The following is a 19,391-nucleotide window of genomic DNA, read 5'->3' as shown; positions in this document are numbered from 1 at the left end:
GCCTCGGCAGCACGCGGGAGTCAAACTGTGATCAATAGATCACTCCTCACAGCTATCATTAACAAATACACTCTACTACATTCATATCGACTGCCACTTGTGTGAATGTGGATTTATATCCAGGCGCAAGTACGTGGGCATATTATAAGTCCATTAATATTCTCTGTGGGTCTGCTGTGTGTAAGTGTGCAGTGTGTGTGTGTGTGTGTGTGTGTGTGTGTGTGTTTGTCCGATAACAAGCCTCTGTCATTCCGAGGGTGGCCAACCATGTCCATATATAAGTGGAAATGCATCTTAACTGAGTCCCACTCTCGTTCAGACACACACACACATGGAGGGGGTTAAGAGTGTGTGTACAGAGTAGTGCTGCGAGCTGTAGCTCTGTGTGCTGACCTTCAGGGTTATCTGGAAGGCTCCTCCACACCTTGCTGCGAGCATCAACCCCTGCTGTCACCATGGAAACACAGCTAGCAGGGACAATATGTGGCCTGTCCGGTGGTGTGTTGCTCACGTGCACGCATTTCGTGCTAGCACCCTTACGTGACGACACACACGTACGTGCATGGGTTCACTATATAGACAGGGACACGCACACACACATACGCGCACATATTAATACGTGCACACTTCACTATTCATCTGTCCTCCACTTCATTTATCCCTCATTTCCGTCACTTTCCTCTGCCGTCGCTCTCACTTGATAAAACCATGAGCACGGCAGACAATCAAGCCCCTGGGCCTGCACAGCATGGTGAGGAAGGTGCACACGACCCCATTTTCAGTAGTGGAAGCATTATTAGCGTGCTGTGAGAGACAGCCATACGCCACCACACCCCACGAACACACACACACACACACACACACACACACACACACACACACACACACACACACACACACACACACACACACACACACACACACACACACACACACACACACACACACACACACACACACACAGGAATAAAAGACACGCAACCTGCAGTCTCATCACCGCCGGATCACTGGGATTTATTTCAGCGGTGGCAGGGATGTGCCGGCGCAACTTGACAATAAATCAACTCATCATACACTCTGGAGTGACAAATCAAGATAATACACTCAAAAAACAAGAAAGATGGTTGAGTGGGGGAGAGGAGGGGTTTATTCAGTGACGGAGACTAAAGAAATGGATGGATGGACAGGAGAGGGACGGAGGGAGGCGAGAAATGGACGGATTTGACACGCTCTCCCTTTCTTCACTTCTCTTCCTTGCTCCTACTTTCTTCGGGTTCCTCAGCCGTGATTCGTCAGCGAGCTCTGGGAAGAGGTGGAGAGAGGCAAGGAGAGGGGGGAGGGTAGAGAAGAGAAGAAGGCATTCAATTATGAATTTACATCCAGAGAACCCAAGGGGAAACTCAGAAAAGTCAGGATGTATTATGGGAAATCTAGTCCCTCACAGAAAAAACCCACCAGGCAAAGAAATCACACTGTTTATTAAAGAAAATGCAGAGAAAGTTCCACCTTTAAATATCTAAATGTCACTTAAAAAAAACTCAGCACATATATTAGGATATGATTAAAAGGAGAGACAAAAATAGCTCCTATAGCACAGACGTGCAGACTTGACGTTTGTGTATCAAAGTAACTCGGCGATGTTTTACCAGCAGATTATAAAGGACGATGGCTCATGCGTGCTGAGGTTTTAGAAAAGCCAGTCTGCTATAAGGTACAACTTAACATCCCGTGTCAATACACACACACACACACTTAGAGAGAGACACAGGATGACCCAGGGTGAGTGAAGCATTAGTTTGTGGCTAATGGGTGGGCTAGTTGGCACGCTAACTAGCTCGGCTGGCACGCCGACACACTGGCGGGCAGGTTAGCTGTTCACTTGCCAAGTGCATCCGAGGGCAACCAGCCTGCGCCGCTGAATCGCAGATGAGCGGCAAATGTGACAAGGGGATTTAGCTTTGCTGTTCCACTCACGTCCTCAGATATAAAAGGGGGCAACGTGTGTGTCTTTATATGAGCATGGAAACACACTATCTGTGTGAAAGTGCCTCTGTGTGTGTAGCAGTTTATGCAAGCTTTAATATGTGTGTGTGTGTGTGTGTGTGAGTGCACAGCAGTATGACGGGACGTTATGTATGCATAGCGTATGAAGCAGTTATTGAATTCAAACTGACCCCTCGACCCTCCCACAGTACACACAGTTCAGTTTGGTGCCCCACATCCAAATTTGGACTCTCGCCACAACCAACGCCTTTTTATGCACGCCACCTTGGGCAGAGAGGGCAGACGAGTATTCCAGCTCAAGGTCTGCACATAATTTAAGACGCGTCCAGGTTAAAATCTTTGTCTTCTGGACATCAGACTGTTTGACAAATCTCGACACTACAATACATCGTCCAGACATTTTAAAGGCAATAATATTATTTTGAGGTAGAAACATAACATAACCACAATGTAATTTTTGGTTCTCTTATTCTTCTTTTGCTTTCTCAAATCTATTGACATAGGTTGGAACGGTGCAAAGTTGAACCAGCAACTGCACTTCATTATTACTGACTCTTGCCGAGATGGAAAAGGGTCTGTGGAGATTAGGTTCAATACACACAAAAACCCTGGTTCACACACACAAATACAGACACACAAACACATGTTTTCTTCCACCTGTCAGTTTTCATCCAATTAGAGAGCAGCATGGCGTATAGAGAGCAGGAAGCAACAGCGTTCACACCCTGGGTATACGCTCCCAGAGCCATAGTCATAAGCTAATGGGCAACATACAGGCAGCAGTCCAACATGTGGACACACATCTGCCCCACATATAATTAGACGCTGACTCACTCAGTCACACACACACACACACACACACACACACACACACACACACACACACACACACACACACACACACACACACACACACACACACACACACACACACACACACACACACACACACACACACACTAGACTCACTAACTTGCCTTTTCTATGTGAAAAACAAAAATAATAGAGCAGTAGAAAATCAATAACTGTCTTCTCTGCTCTGTGCTAACTGCACTCACTTCTGTCTCTCTCTCTCTCTCTGGAGGGACAGAGACAGTTGCCAGGCAGGACTGTCAATCACACACTCACTCTAGTCGCTTTATAAACACACAAGCATTCACTGATTACACAGTCACTAAGACAGCAAGACAGTCAATTAGTCAGCACGGCTGAGGAAGACTCTGAGTCAGTCAGTGGTTGGTTATGTGCGCAGGACAGAACTAAACTGATCATTTAGTGAGTCTGCATGTCCGTCAGTCAGTCGGGTGTTTAGTTTAGTAAAGTGCACTGACTGATTGGACCATAAACGCATCACTCACTGATTCACTCAGACAGTTGTTAAGTCAGTTAAGCTGCAGAATAGAAGCAATCAGTGTGTCAGTCTGTAAATCATCAGCTAACCGGTTCTCTGTAATTTCATTTAAACTCTTAGTTGATGATTAAGTCGGATATAAATTATGTTTTTTATGGGGGAGCAGATAAATAAAGAGAAAGATTTAAGCAGGTGGCAAACTTAAATGTACAGTACAGCACAGTGCTACTGATTTGATCATCCTCACCAACTTTCTCATCATGTTTAGCACCAGCAGCTCTCTGTCAGTTCACCACTTTCGACCAGACTGAAAAATCTTGACAACCTGACAACTAACTAACAGTTTTGGCTCAGACAAGTTTTAGATGGATTACTGAGCAGATCACATGCAAATATTCATTCATGTTTAATTCATTGGCATCATAGAGTTCACTTGTTGAGTTCATGATTTTGGTTTATCTCTATAAAAGTTTTATAATACATTTTTTCGCAGGGATTGTGGACTTGTGACCTGTTTTAATGTACATGCACAAACCTTAAAGATAATCTCCAGACACATTTTAAGACGTGTCAAATTTCATCATTGAATATCGTGCAGTAATATGCTCAATGTTCAAACTATTGAAAGTCAAATAAGGAGAAGACTCAGGCCTCATGGTTGAAGGAGAAAAGAGCAACCTATTAAGTCTACAGGGGACAAGTGTCATTCTCAACAGGTACATTTTGGGTGGAGTATCAGTTTAAAATTGAATGGGAACCTTCAAGGACTGTTGTGTTGAGTGGTCTGAAGGACCTTAGCTACATCTCATCCCCCACACTCTCTCCATACATGTCCTTTCTGTTTATACAATAGACTGTATATGGAAATGGAGACATGACGGCGCCCTATAAGTGAAGCCAAAGGGATGATACTGTGACTCCATCCCCGATCACTAATGTGCACACTCTAAATGATGTCATCGGTGTAAGATGGCAGTGTTCGTATCCGTGATATTTTGGCTTCAGTTTTAGATAGTGGAAGGAAAAGGACACGTGTCGTTCATCTTTATAAACAGCCTATGGTTTTATAAACAGCCTATGGAAATTATTTTTTTCCCTAAAATTATATTTTGTTCTTTTCTGTACTGGAATGAAATAGATTTTGTCTCTTTGTCACTTCAATCAACATGTGACTATCACAGTACATTATTTATACTGTTATGTAAAAACTTGCCAAGGTCGTACAAACTCGTACATGGTACCAATCGATCGGGCGTGCCACCTCTGCCAAGGAAGTTGTGTTTTCATCAGCATTTGTTTGTTTGTTTGTTGGTTAACAGGATTACGAAAAAAAACTACTGAACCAATATCCACGATATTTTGTGGACGGGTGGAGCATGATCCAAGGAAAAAAACTTTCATTTTGGTAATTGATCCGGATAAACGGGCAGATACATGATTTTTTTCTCAATTTTTTTAGCATAGCAAGACAGGGTGTTGACCTTGGCGGAGGTATGCACTCTCCAAGCACCACTGTAGTTATACTTCTAAATGTCCTATCTTACACTTCTGCACACAGAAACAAAATTCTCTCACTCAGAGTAAACACATAAAATAATAATCCTGGATAATGACAGAAAAGCAAACAAATCCTTTACCGCAAATCACATCTGTACACATGAAATGAAAAACAAATACACTAACGTCCTACAGATGAAACAGCGGCAGCAACATAATGACGAAGAAGAAAATGACATTTCCATTCTCAGAGTAAAAGAACACCTCGGTCTTCACCTAGCGAGACCCTTTGTCACAATTTACCCTGATGGCTTATCTGCAGCCAAATGAAGTAAAACACATGGCGGCTCAAACTGGACGGTGGGAGACTGATCACATGTAACGAAGATGGTGGTCAGCCAAGTGGAGCAGCACGGACCAGATGTTTAGCTAGATGCTGGTGGGAGTGTTATATAGATTTGAAAGAGAGAGAGAGAGAGAGAGAAAATGGCTGTTGGACGACAGGGTAGAGGGACGTGAGAGAGAACAGATAATCTTTATGTGTGCCTTCACAGGGTGGTTGCCTTGGAGATGATGGATGTGAGGTAGAGCTGGGATGGAAGGAGGGGAAGCGAGAGATGTAAATATGTGAGCTAGTATTTGTTTGCACGCTGTACATAAGAGTACATATTTTTCCGCATTATTGAAGCACTATAGTGGCATGAAAACAAAATGAAAAGTCATATAAATAACAAGAGTGTTTTATAGAATGAAAATAGCAATGAGGAGGAACGCTCCACCCAGTCAGCTCTCTCCGTAAACAGCCGAAAGCATCAATGAGTTAAAATGATAAAAAGAGATCTTCGCACACATGCAGTGTTTTTCAAGTGAAAACACTGCATAGAGTGTGTGGAGATCACCTTTATATTCACCTCAGAGTAAAAATACATACATCATGTTCATATTGGTATAATTTGACAGTCAGAAGCTATAATCAGTGCAGGAGTCGAATATGAGAGAGATATTAATAACAGGGATATTACAAGTACATTACATGTATAACTGTGTGTGTGTGTGTGTGTGTGTGTGTGTGTGTGTGTGTGTGTGTGTGTGTGTGTGTGTGTGTGTGTGTGTGTGTGCACTGCAGGACCAGCTTGCTGCTGAGTAGCTCTGTTATCAGATTAGGGTTTGCAGGCAGGCCAAGGCTCACAGTGGGCCCCCCCACCTGCTACTACTGATAGGCGCACACACACATACACACACACACGCACGCACGTCTCTCTATAATTGTGAGGACACTCCTTGACATAATGCATTCCCTCGCCCCTTACCCTAACCTTAACCATCACAACTAAATGCCTAACCCTAAACCGGATTCTAACCCTAATCCTAAAACCAGGTCTTAACCCTCAAACAGCCCATTGAATTTGTGAGGACCAGCCAAAATGTCTTCACAATGACGGTATTGATCCAAAATTGGCCCTCATAACTATAAATAGACATGCTCACACACGCACGCACACACACACTCCATGAAATCTTAGTCTCAGTGTTTTTTTACAGACAGTAATGAGTGACAGTTCCTCCTCCTATCCTGAATACTTCCTGAAATTCCTTCATCTCTCCTTTTGACAACCTCTCCACTCGTGTATTCATCCTCCACATTCCTTCCATCCTCCACCCATGCTTAATGTATCTCTCTTACAGTTTTCTATTAACCCTTCCTCACTGACAGGTACTCCTAAGCCTCTTTCCCCCCTGTTTTCCTCTCTTTCATCAGTCTCCATCCATTCCCACAGGCACCTTCTGTTCTTCTTTCATCCCCGCTACAAAGACTCTCACCTCAGCTTCTTCCCCTCTTTTTACTTGGAAATGGCAGAATTCATTCTCTTCCTATCAATCAACCTCTTCACCTGGTAAATTTGAACAGGTTTGAATGAGATGTCTTGAATTTTTGTTGCTGGGATTTTCTATGTCCAGAGAAAAAGCAGAGTGACTGAAGCCATTTCTTTTTCATGGGAAGTGGAGGTCTAAACATTTTGTTACGACTGAATGTTGTCTAAGAGGTGCCGAAGATGCTCCTGGCAATACAAATAGAAATAGATGGCTTTCTGAAAATAAGCCGGTGAATTTCTTTGTGTTTAAAACGTTATGAAGAGGAGGGAAAATCTCTATACTGACCGCTGCTCTGATAATGACATAAATATACTGACATATACAGATTCATAAACATACACAAGTCTTTACCCTCAATATGCCCTTTGGGGAATTGAGGATATGTTTGCCAGTCCTCACCTTTTTCAAAAGGTTCTCACTCTGTAAGGTGACGTCTTAATTTATTTTCTGTCAATCAATAGATTAATAGATTTATCAGTGCACCTAACCAGAACCTCGTCTTAAATCCAACCCAACCTATTACACAGTTCAATGAAAACCAACCAAATCTGCAAATTACATGAAAACCCAAGAACCCAAACACACATGCTCTCGTGTCACATCAGTGCACAACTCAACAGTAGCTATACTTTCTGTGTTCTTATATTGTTGACATCACATTGCAACTACAATTTATTCTTTATTATTGAGCAAATTCCACTTGCCTAGCTTTTACTGCAGTCGTGATTACTCAATCCTGATTGTACCAAAATAGTCACATGAAAAATAATAAAGCAGGTGTAATGTCATACTTACATAATATGGTCCTACATTTAAATAGAATCAGTTTTGTTGCATTAGTAAAGTAACTAATCACCTCAGGTTGATTATTAGTTGCATTTCTTTCATGGCCCCTTCACTGTATTACTCAACAATATCAGTCATGTGTGCACCATCACAAAGTGTGACAGTGACAACTGCTGTTTGACTTTTACACTGTTCAGCATGTGGATGTGAGGGAGTGAGGAGACTCAGGCTATTTTATGACAAACAGGATCATTAACATGCAAATCTTGTACTTCCGAAGTCCACCTATCAATATCCACATCAGCCAGGGATTTGATCTGTGTTCATTTTTAAAGCAGTAGTTTGGATTTTCTTTTTTACATTTACATTGCACACTATCAGACCCCTACCACGGACCCAACCACCTCACAGAGTCTATTTTCTGGCTGTTGCAAATACTGCTGCTTATTTTGATTACTCTAAAAAAATAGCTCAACAAATGCACCTGTTGTTATAGCAATGCTCCGTACGCTTGGGTAATCAAGGCAGAAACAGAGTGGCACTTAACCAAGCATCTCAGAGGCCAGCACACGCTCACACAAACGCTGCCTTCAGAGGACCATCAGGTTCAAGTGGGTTAAGTATGTGGGATACAGTGGTAAGTGTCACACTGATGCTGTTGCCCCCTGATGGTATTAGATAGCAAAGTGCTAGAATTAGAATTCTGCAAATAGTTGGCGCCGTGGAGCATTGATGAGCAAGTGGTATAAGGTGGACTCACAAACTCTCTCATAGGTTTACACAAACACACAGGGTATAAAAACCTTGGTGAGCTGACATTTACCCCACATCCAACACACACACACACACGTAGACTTAAAGCCCCATATGCATGACAATAGTGCATGACCAGAGACGGTGACAGGAGAGGGCCAGGAGAGTGATAGTGGGGACACATTCTGAAGCAAGTATTTTTTAACGGGTGGCAGGAAGAAAAATGTGTGAGAAATGAGTGCATGTGTGTGTGTGTGTGTGTGTGTGTGCATCCATGATACATTGTACATAAAAGAACTTTTGAGTGACATATAAGGAAAGCTGTGCCACTGTAGATAGTGAGTTGAGGGGACTTCAAGCGTGAGATAGATACTCCAGTGATGTTCAGATCGGGATGTTGGCTGAAGAAAGACAGATAGGCAACGCGGTGGTTTCATTGGCAGATTGATTGACAAACACAAAAAAGCTGATGGAAAGTAACAGATATATTCGGTAGAGTTTACATGAATGAACTGTTGGAAAGCCATGAAAGCCAGTGGCAGCTGTGAGGAAGTGACAGAGCGAGACAGAAGCTGTTTCCAGACCTGAACTCCGGAAAACACAGCAGGATATTGTCCGGTTCAGATGCGTTCAGAACAACAGGAACAATTGCCGAACTTTAAGGCAAGGGGTGGAGCCTAAATAGAGCATGTAGGTGGGAGGACATGATGTACAAATTCTGCCGCATAAAGCACAACGTTGTTACAGCAAGTCAAAGTTTGTGGGAGAAGAAACAACCTGAGCTTGAACTGAAATAGTTACTACAGGCAACATAAACATCACTGTGCGTGCCTACATGGCTGTGGTAGCAGGTAACGTGAGCCTACCATTGGCTACTGGCTACCTCAAACTCGAGTTGACACAGCAACAAAATGCTGACAGCGAAACGGTCTAAAGTGTGGCTGTATTTCACGCAAAAGTATTCTGACACTGGGACGTGCAGCAAATATTTGAAAACAATTCAGTGTAAAGGGAGGAACATGCCAACCTAATAAATCACCTGCGACGCACGGGATACATTTGAAAGCAGAGGAATGCTCCATGCTTGACTGTTTGTGTGACTCTGTGTTAAACACATCAGCCAGTGTGGGCGTCTCTGACCCGGGGGTGAGGAGACAATTGATGACGAGTTTGGAGCTGGAGTATTTTGCTGTAATAAGACACTGCTAACACTGCTATTTAGTGTTTAATTATTGTAGTTGGGTTATGTGATTTGTTATGTAAATTTGTGAATAGTTAATGCACTGGTTCCATTTTAATAGGTTAGATTTAGCACTGGTATCAGACAAAACCCAAATAACACCAAACCCTACATGTATGGCATTCCTAAACCAAACCCTGACCCTGACCCATCCTGAGATACTCGGATTCTTCCAGTTTTACATCTGTTGCATGTTGGGAGAACATCATCAACATGCCCACTCGCTCACCGTGAATTTTCTGGAAATGTTCCTGCTGCATTCCCACATGAGAATACCAAGACAGGCAGGAAAAGTTCCTGAAAACATCTGGAGCAACTGATTCAGGCTTTTGCGTTCTCACAAACAGCCCCTCCAGATAATTTCAGGATATTGTCTGAAAGAGGCCTGAGTATGGGCCTGCTGATGTGTAATTTCTCCTTTAACTTTGCTTGAATGGGTATCCTGTGTACATGGGTGTTCTCATGTTGAAACAATGGGCTGAACATGACAGGAGAAAACAGAAAATACCAGAAAACGAAGGAAAAGAGTTGAGCTTCAAACAAATGGGATTTGATAGGTGTCAAGCTTCAAGTATAGTGAAAGAAAAAAAGAGAGAGATAACTTTATGTTCAAGAAAAGCGTGAACCAAAAGGTATTAACTTCAGACAAAGATTAATTTTTGGGGGAAAATACAGCATTCTCCCTTTAATCAAAGAGAAGAATAAGGCTGCTTTAGAAAATCCTGACAAGCACATACAGATAACAAAAGAACAGAGCTTTTAAGCTGTCTGGAGTTTTTCACCAGGCTAAAAGCTTTTTCATCTATTGAGTAGCTGTGTTATTGTTGCACAAAGCTGAGAAATGACTGCATCCAAACATTGTATGTTCTTTTCTTGCTCGCTCGCTAGTTTATCTGCCCATGAGCAGCCAGTTATTTAGCTTGTTACTTCACTTTGCTAAACTGACCTCTGTGTGGCTGGGAAGTGCATCTTGAAACATGTTGGTGGATTATTGCTATCCTTCGGTGTGGAAGAAAGTGGTCTCTTCAAATTTACACAGGCCATGCCCAAACTAAAGAAATGGAACAGAAGGTTTTATTCCTAAATGAGATATCCAACATTAACTAAATATGTTACTCTAAAAATGCTTTTAAATTATTAACTTTTTTGGTTATTTGTAATTAAATGATTATCTGAATGAAACAAATATTTATTTTCCTAAATGAGTGGCGCTTTGCTATATTTTGCACCAATTTTAACACCCAATCTATAGAACACACAGACACATCTGTATCTGCGTTCCTATTTGCCGGTATGCACTGATATGAACACTTCTATTTCACAGAATAAACAATGCAAACATTTTACATGAAAAATGCTTAATTTTCTTAGTTCTTTTCTTTTCATTCTTATATACTGGCCAATATATCTGTATCGGAAATGTTTACTCCCTAAAATCAATTGGACTCTAGAAATACATACAGCATCTGTCACAGAGCATGGATGAGCTCATGTGAGGCGAATGATCAATCATAAATGTTAAAGCCCTGCGTTCCACGTGGGAAACAAGCACACAAACACCCCTGTTTGGCGAAAGGTAAAACCTCCATTATTATACAGTCTCAACCGTAACAAAATATTTCCTCGGGGGTCTGCAGAAAATGATATTTCATAATGACATACGATCCACTGCTCTCTCTCTCATGACTAAATCTGTAGAGCATATTGCTCCCTGTTGACCCTTCACAACCTGCAGCAATACTCAAACTTTTCCTAGTTAAACTCTTGTCCAAGTGCTCTGCTCCGCCAAGCTGCTGGCTCTGTCAGATCCATTTATAGACGGGCAGACAGCTGCCTGCGTGTCCAGAGGGGTCCTGGGACTGCCCACTCATTTCTTTTCATTAAGGCTGACTGGGAGCCTCCGGTGGCAGCGCTACTCGTCTCGCCTCTCATTCTGACCCAGTCTCAGACATTTGGGTAGCGTTCCAAAGTGCGATTTGAATATTCACATTTTAGACAGTTTTGGAAATGAAAATCAAGAAAGTCTTAAGTTCTACTGCTCATGGACAAAAGTTTTCAAAAGCAGATTTTTAATCTGTATGATTTTATATGTTCTACATGTACGTATGTCTCTGTCTGTGTATTTATGCCCTAACAATTTCAGTGACCCCATCTGCCTACTCATGTTGCACTACACATGACCCTAAGCAATCCGTGCTGCTGGTGGTACTAGACACTACGGGTCAAGTCTGACAGAACCAGCAGGATAGAGGTTTAAGCTCTAAAGCTACAGCTAAATATTCCAGTCAGATTCCAAGTTCACTGTGAATGTGTGAGTTCAACATAGAACTCCAGGCTGTGTGATCGTGCAGATACAGATTGTGAATGAACATGCGACGGGTAGCGCCTGACATGTCAGCACACCCTAGCCAAGACCTAACGGAGCGCCATGGCCAGCAGTGCAGATCAGAGCTAATGCACTGGTTAATACACTGGTGATCGTGGTTTAAATATAGGAACAGAGACCCGTGTAGAGTGGGAACTAGAGTAGGGAGGGGTGGATCAACAGTGACAGCAGCATGAACAAAGGATGAGCAGATAAAACACAAGATGGCAGGATAAGTCAGAAAGGAAGAGGTAGAGGAGCGCTAACACAGGGAGGCAGCTTAATACGACATTTAAATATGAGGTCTTTCACATTTACACGGTTATATCTTAAATCGAGGAACATTTATGTGCCTCTTTAAGTCTGAGCCTGGGACAGAGCTCTTCAGAAGTCTTAAAGGTCAACCTGAATATCCCACCCTCTTCAAAAGAGTCCCGCCGGTCACTCCTCTTTAAAGAAAGGTTAGATAGAAAAAGATTAAGGTGATAAAATGCTTCTGATCACGATTTTCCTTCTCCAGCCATCTGAAACTAAAAAAAGGCCACAACTTTAAGAAATATAGGAATTTAAGGAGAAAAAAGTACGTCAAAGATTTGAATATAGCTCAGAGATATTTAACAGTTTGGTGTGCAGAGCAGCCATTGTCAGACATGAACTCTAGAAAATGTCAAGAAGTTGGGTCTAGAATTTCTTTTTCTGGATTTTGTCTTTAGAATATGAAGAACACAGCAGGAGGTTCTTCAGGTCAGATGCATTCACAACAGGAACATTTTCAGGAATATTCATGTGCGGTGTGGTGTTCGCATAGAGCAGGCAGGAGGCAGGACATGACTTATAACTTGTGCAAATGAAATGAAATGTTTTTTGTTTGCAGCACAGTGACACCGGCATCTGCCCTCATCACCAAAAGCTCTCATCTCGTTGTTTTTCCAAATTGACATCTTGGTCAGCGTCATCGATGTGTACGGCTCCTCTTTTCCATCCTGAGATAGTTATTCTCCCTCTAAATTCAACCATAGAGCAGCAATCACAACACAGTGTGAAAGAGACTGGACCAAATTTTTCAACATCAGTCAAATTCAACTTCTACCATCAGACGGAACTAAGTCGGTTGTCACCACTTTCTTTCTTTCTTACTAATTGTCATGAATATGCCGTCTTGAATCAGTATTAAAGTGCCTCACATTTTATAAAGAATAAATAACAGCTTGTCTCCACTCTGCGCAACTATCTATTCTTTACAAAAAAAAGACAAACTGAATTCATACAAAATGCTCACAAAAAACTGACTCCTTTACAAAAGCATAGACACTGTTTTTTCCCCCATAGTGCACCATCCCACTGGCAAATGGATCTTTTGAACCAGTTTAAAAAGACTGATTGCTTTTTATTGTGAGCCTTTGCCTTGCTTTTCTCAAGTGTTTAAACTGCCAAATTCACCAGTTGTTGTTCTGTGCCTTTTATCTACTTTGGAGCCGTATCAGTGCATTTTGTCATGATAATAATGTGCAAATTGCTCCATTCATTATTGTTTTTTGATGGAGAAATTGGGTAAAATAAGCACTTTGTAGATAAGCGCAGGGTCTGAGCACTATTTGGAAAAGCATCAACAGAAAGCAGAATGCATTACAAAACTAGGGAATGCCAAAACTGATTTTAATACATTAATAACAGTGTAATCTTCCAATCAGAAAGTTCCAAAACACAGTGTGTGCCTGCTGACTTATAAATCTGCTCAATAAGCGTAACTCATTGACCCATGAATCATATTTGACTGCCGAAGTTAGCGATTACCACAAGTTAAAAGATTTGATGTAAGGAATGAGAGGTTTATTTGCCTCTTCACCTTTTTGTCCCACTGTCAGTGTCACTGTCAAGCTCCATCCCGATCTGACTAATTACTGATAACTAATGTAACTACTTACCTTCTATTAAAAAAGGCAAGCAGCAAAGGGAGCTATACACAAAATTCTTTCGCCAAGTGTATCGCATAAAAATATTCACACATTAACACACGCACAAAAACAAGCATTCGCATGTAAGCATCTTACCCAAATAACCCTATTTTCTCAGTTCCCCCACACACGTACAGTATAGAGCCCTTATGTACCTTCTTAGCTTGCTGGACGCAGGTCATGTATTGTTTGGCCAGGCTGGAGCAGTGCAGGGTCTGCTGTGGACTTTCTCTGTAGCACTGGAACACCTTGGCCTGCAGTTCAGTGCACACAGACGCAACCTGCCGGGGCCTAGAAGCAGAGGGTAGAGAGGAGGGTCAGTGCGAGTACAACTCAGCTCTAGTAACTGAAAACACTAGTTATGCACTACAATCATCCCGTGGTCTTGCTCATTCAGCATTTCTTATATTTTAAACAGCAAGGTATCAGTAATAGTTTTCCTTTAAGGCCTCATTAGAAATTAAAAGTTCAAAAGCTATAAGTGACATATAAATAAAACATGGGAACATGACAGAGCCACTTCCACAGAAAGCGTAAATCTGGTCAGCACAGCTTTAAAGCTTACTGCAAGGGATAACTATTATCTTCAATTCCTCTTCATGATGGGAAAACTTCCTGAAAGAAAATTTGCTGTCACAGTTTTGGCTGTAAATAAAGATCGACGACGCATATCTACTTCCTCCCACTATCCAGAAATTAAGATAAAATATCCTGGATATGAACACTGCCATCTTGTGCTGAGGATGTCATTTGGAGCCAGAGTCAGTAGTGATCACGAAATTGGAGCCGCGGTAACAAGGTCCCTCCAATGCACATGCTCGACCAATCGGCAGTCAGACTCAGCTGTCAATAATGACTTTTCACCCCGTTTGTATAGCATCAAGTAACCCATCTTTTCTCAAAAAATTGCATTTCAACATAACAATTGAAACCATGTATGAGAAAACATTTATTTGTCATGTACTTTGAATCTTTAGTTTGGTCTATGTTCCATCAACTAACATGGAGGAGACAGGGTCTATGCCCTGTAATGCAGCCAGCTACCGCCACAACGAGGGTGATCCAAATGCTTTGGATTCACTTTTGGGAAGCGGTTATGTCGTCCATGATTACTTACAGTGGTTTTGCCCATCACCTTTTTAGTACCAATCTGCAATCAGACGTTACAGCCTCTTTAAAGGGACTGTTACAGTAAAGGTATCAGCACTGTTAACATCAAACAGGTTTGTAAAGGGCCATGAAACAATGGCTTTAAAGTTAGATAAAGCACTGTGAAGATAAGGTTATCTCATGTGCAACTGGAGTTAAATCAATATAAACTTACAGTTTAATTCACGCCAAATGGCAGTCTTTGTTGTTTTATGGCAGTAAATTAAAAAACTATGGCGCTAACTACTAGACGGATTCTTGGCCAAATTGAAATTTCAACAGCATCAGGCTTCAAAAGACAAATAAAAAGACAACCTAGATTAGAGCTGGCTGCCCTGAATCAAGAGACAAGGTACAGGTGAGTAAACATTACTGACTCCTTGAAGTTCAGCTTAGTCAAAACTGTAGGAGCGGTTTCTGGTTTGTGTCATTAAAGCTTATGACGCGCGGGAGAAGAACAAAACCACACGAGATTGTTTGAGGTGGTTTGTTTTTTAGTTGCAGCGTCTCAGATAGTTTCCGAGGCTTCAAGGTGCAGCCTGTGGAGAGTAATGAATTATGCAAAGACAAAGCAGCTTAAGAGTCAAAGTCAAACTTTCTTCTTTCTTTTTTATCTTACTCACACAAACAGTACAAGTGCATAGACAAAAGCACACAATTACATCCACACCCACCCACCCACCCACCCACCCACCTCCACACACACACACACACACACACACACACACACACACACACACACACACACACACACACACACACACACACACACACACACACACACACATAGTGAATGCTAATCCTACATGAGGGTAATCCTTGAGTGCTCTGTTGCTTGTGGTAATTTACCTGGTGTTGTGACAGAACTCGTAACTGGGAGAATTGGGATATGGATATGTACACATACAAATGCACAAACATACACACAACATCAGACACACATCTCAGCAATCACAGTGTAGCAGTTATGATTTTTTCTTTAAGGCCTGAATAGAAATTCAGTGCTCAAAGTGACAAAATTAAACTTTGCTAATAACATGAAAGAGCAGGTGTCCCAAATTCATAGAATCACTTCCTCTTTAGCAATTTGTCTAATAACCCAAAGCACAGTGTTTGTTTTGTTGCTGCAATGCTGTATATCGAGCTGAAAAACAGAGCTTTTATTTTGTTAACGCTAAAGATTGTGTCAGTTGCTTAACAGGCCTCTGAAATAGCCAGCATGCCATACTGAAAGAAATTACACCAGTTCAGTAAATCATTCAAACTTAAAATGTTAAATTAAATCACATATGTGAACAGTAATACAGCAAAGTTTCATTTCAGTTTCATTTTATGCAAAAACATTGGATGTAAAATCTTCATTTAAGATAAACCAGGTAGGACAAACAGAAAGCTTTCTAACTTCACTCTGCATCATATGTATAAAAAGTTCTGCACACAAACAAGAAAAAGTGACAGTATATTGTAGTTTGAGGAGGACTCACTGATGAGAAGTAGTACCCCTCAAATTTTACTTTTTCCAGAGCACTTAAAGCAATTCTAATTCAAGAAACTGATATTGTTTTTTCAACAGCTGTTCCTAAGCTCATGAATTTAGTTTAAATCAAATTTGAGCCAACATGGCTAAAAAATGTTTGTGTCAGAATAGAAAACTCCATCTGATGATGACCATGTGATGTGAATGAAAGATCCAAAGCTTTTTCAAGAAAAGGTAACACTTTATCCATCCATAGGAAGAGAAATTACTTTATGAACTTTAAACATCAACAAGATTAAAATAGAATAGGGATCCTCTGTACCTCTGTCTGCTCCGTCTGTAACACTAGATATCTTGTAGATATTTATTATCTTGATTTTTATTTTTTACATTTGTCTTGGTGAAACTTCATAGAGAGCGGATGGGTGACGTGTCGATTTTATTCGAGACACAACTTCATCATCCAACAGTAATATTAAAGGTGCTATTCAAGACTGAACTGTAAAAAGAGACCCAGACAGAGAGTAGAAAAGAGAGAATTAGTGTTCAATTTTATAAGGTGACGCATGATTTCACTTGACATGATGGGACATGCCTTTTTATTTTGGGATGCTGACCACCTGAGAGTCACATACGCAATCATGCGCACACGCAGAGAGACAGAGTGACAGAGTGAGAGCTGCCCTCATGCCATCCCTCCAAGCAATTATGTGTGCACATTAAGATAAACTGTACATAAGAAACACTATAACAGAAATTCCTCTGCCCTGAGTGTGCGTGCCTATGTGTGTGTGCTTGTGCGTGCAGTGGAGGGTAGGGATTAAAGAAATCACTGATGGAGAGAACATTCATGAAGAGAGGAGTTAACCGCAGAGAGAGAGAGAGAGAGAGAGAAGGAGAGAGAGAAAGAGAGAGAGAGGGAGAGAAACATGACAGTGACGTATTAAATGACAATAACCCTCACAGCTTGCATCGGCAAACAGTAACCCATAGCAACCATCACTATCTGCATTGTACCTGTGCCACATCATGTGGTGCCACATTACTTTGTGCTAAGGATGGCAGCTACACATTAGTTCTCGTAGGGCCATGTTTTACTAACAGTCATTCAGCTGGGACAAAGTCTCTACACGACATTATACATTAGATGATGTAGTTTCAATCATATTCAAATAAGTTGCTTACATTCTTCTGAGGGGTTGCCTGTAGTTATTATTAAAATAAAATAATTGTCACACAGGATGATTTGGGGCTGAACTGCTCTCATTCAAATGAAAAAGGACATGACAAGGTTAGGAAAGAAAGAATTTATATACAGTGAAAACTCAAAATGGTTTTCTTGTGTTAGTCATTAGTTATGTTTTCATGGGACATGAAAAGATCCCATACAATTTTTAATTGGGGAAAGATAAAGATTTGGGGAATTTTCAATCATTACTTTAGGAAATAGTTAGTTCTACTATCATAACTGTCTTGGAAAACTCTCTATTGTTTTTAGAGGTGCCACATTCCTACCACAAGAATTTGGTGGTGATGTGATGTGCCTAAAAGCTGTTTGCCAACTGACATCAAATAACAAAAAAGCAGAAGAACATGTTACTGCCAAGCATTAGTAAAACACGGTGCTGTGACATAGATACTATTGTACAAATAGGACAAACAAGTAAAGCCAAAGACCACGACAGCAATCAAAGAGTTCCGTGTCCTTCAGAAAAAAATAAACCATGAGGTGCATCGTAAAGCTAGTAAATCATAACTTGTTTGTGTATTTTTGCTTGAAATGCCCATCCCTAATTAAAATCATTTGTCTGGTTGATGTTTGACTTAGCGCTTTGAAAGCTAGTCAGCATTCTGAATTACTCCCAAAAAGAAGGAGATAACAGCAACAATAGCCCCAAGGTATTAATCTAAGCTCAAGTAAAAAAAAAACTAATTCTTTTCTCTATTCAACAAGAGAAACTTTCTGATAGCAGGAGAGTTTTAATAATGGAATCTGAAGCAGAAAATTGCCTCTGCTAATCTGCACCAAATGCTTCGTTTGACTGAAATTAAAGGTGAGCTCTTATTAGAAAAACATTAGCCCCCCCTGATAGTTTGATAACTAAATTTCGCAGGGAGAAGAAGGAATACAACCCTCCGACTGCTTTCATTCTGTGACAAGCAGAGTTGGGAGGGGGTAGATTAGGCTCAGATTGGTAAAGTTTCTCATTTGTTTTGTCTCACCTTGGCATTGTTTTTTATGAAGAGAGCTCAAGCTTGCATGACTGCAAAGCATGACATTGGGGAATAAAGCAATAAGAAGAAAAAAGAGAGATCGTACAGGCGTCACATATTATAATTCTTCTTCTAAATTGGCGTTATTTGTATTCTGTGCACGTACGTGCATGTGTGTGTGTGTGTGTTGGAATGGTTATCAATGACTTTAAAGCAGCAGCCACGGCCTTGTACTTTGGGTTTTTAATATTACACTGAGTAGAGGGGAAGAGAAGAAAGGATCAAAGATGTCATGGCTGGGGTGAGATCAAAAGGAATGACAGAGCATCTGTATTGTTAGAGGCTTTGTAAAGCTTTAGTGATACTACCATAAGGATGATATCCACAACATTATATTTCAGCTGACAGAAATCTTAACTTTCAGAGTCATAAAACCAGAACTACCGATTTAGTTCCTAAAGCCTGTGAAGGACTGACAGAACTCAGTGGCTGTGATTATTCTGGTAGTCATAACAATCACTTGTCCCACCTTTGCTAAGTAGCGGAGCACACTTAGATCCTAAGCTCAAGTCACAATAAGAAAGCACCCAAAACCCTCCAATTTATCTCAACTCCAGGAAACACTTACAAAAGTCTGTCTCCAATGGGAATAGCAATCAAAAAGAACAACAAGCTGTGGGCTGAAGACAGACAGAAATCCAACCGTATCTTCATACGCTGACAGC

The 19,391-nt window shown here is 41.1% G+C and overlaps 1 protein-coding gene across 4 annotated transcripts in view; it reads right to left on the bottom strand.

The window, feature by feature from the left end:
* Nucleotides 1-988: 988 nt before the first annotated feature.
* Nucleotides 989-19,391, bottom strand: part of LOC118104682 (MICOS complex subunit mic25a) — a 58,797-nt gene continuing 40,394 nt past the window's right edge. For 3 of the 4 annotated variants that reach the window (XM_035151726.1, XM_035151730.1, XM_035151727.1), the window contains 2 exons: nucleotides 13,982-14,117; nucleotides 10,486-10,557 (listed from right to left, as the gene is read on the bottom strand). In XM_035151726.1, coding sequence (XP_035007617.1) covers nucleotides 10,501-10,557; nucleotides 13,982-14,117 — 193 coding nt within the window. In that variant the 3' untranslated portion in view covers nucleotides 10,486-10,500. Of the gene's footprint in view, nucleotides 1,303-10,485; nucleotides 10,558-13,981; nucleotides 14,118-19,391 lie in introns of those variants that run through there. The other variant, XM_035151729.2, reaches the window with a different exon arrangement.

The sequence above is a fragment of the Hippoglossus stenolepis genome, chromosome 3 (assembly GCF_022539355.2).
Source record: "Hippoglossus stenolepis isolate QCI-W04-F060 chromosome 3, HSTE1.2, whole genome shotgun sequence".
NCBI lineage: Eukaryota > Metazoa > Chordata > Actinopteri > Pleuronectiformes > Pleuronectidae > Hippoglossus > Hippoglossus stenolepis.
This window is presented reverse-complemented; position numbering and strand designations above follow the sequence as displayed.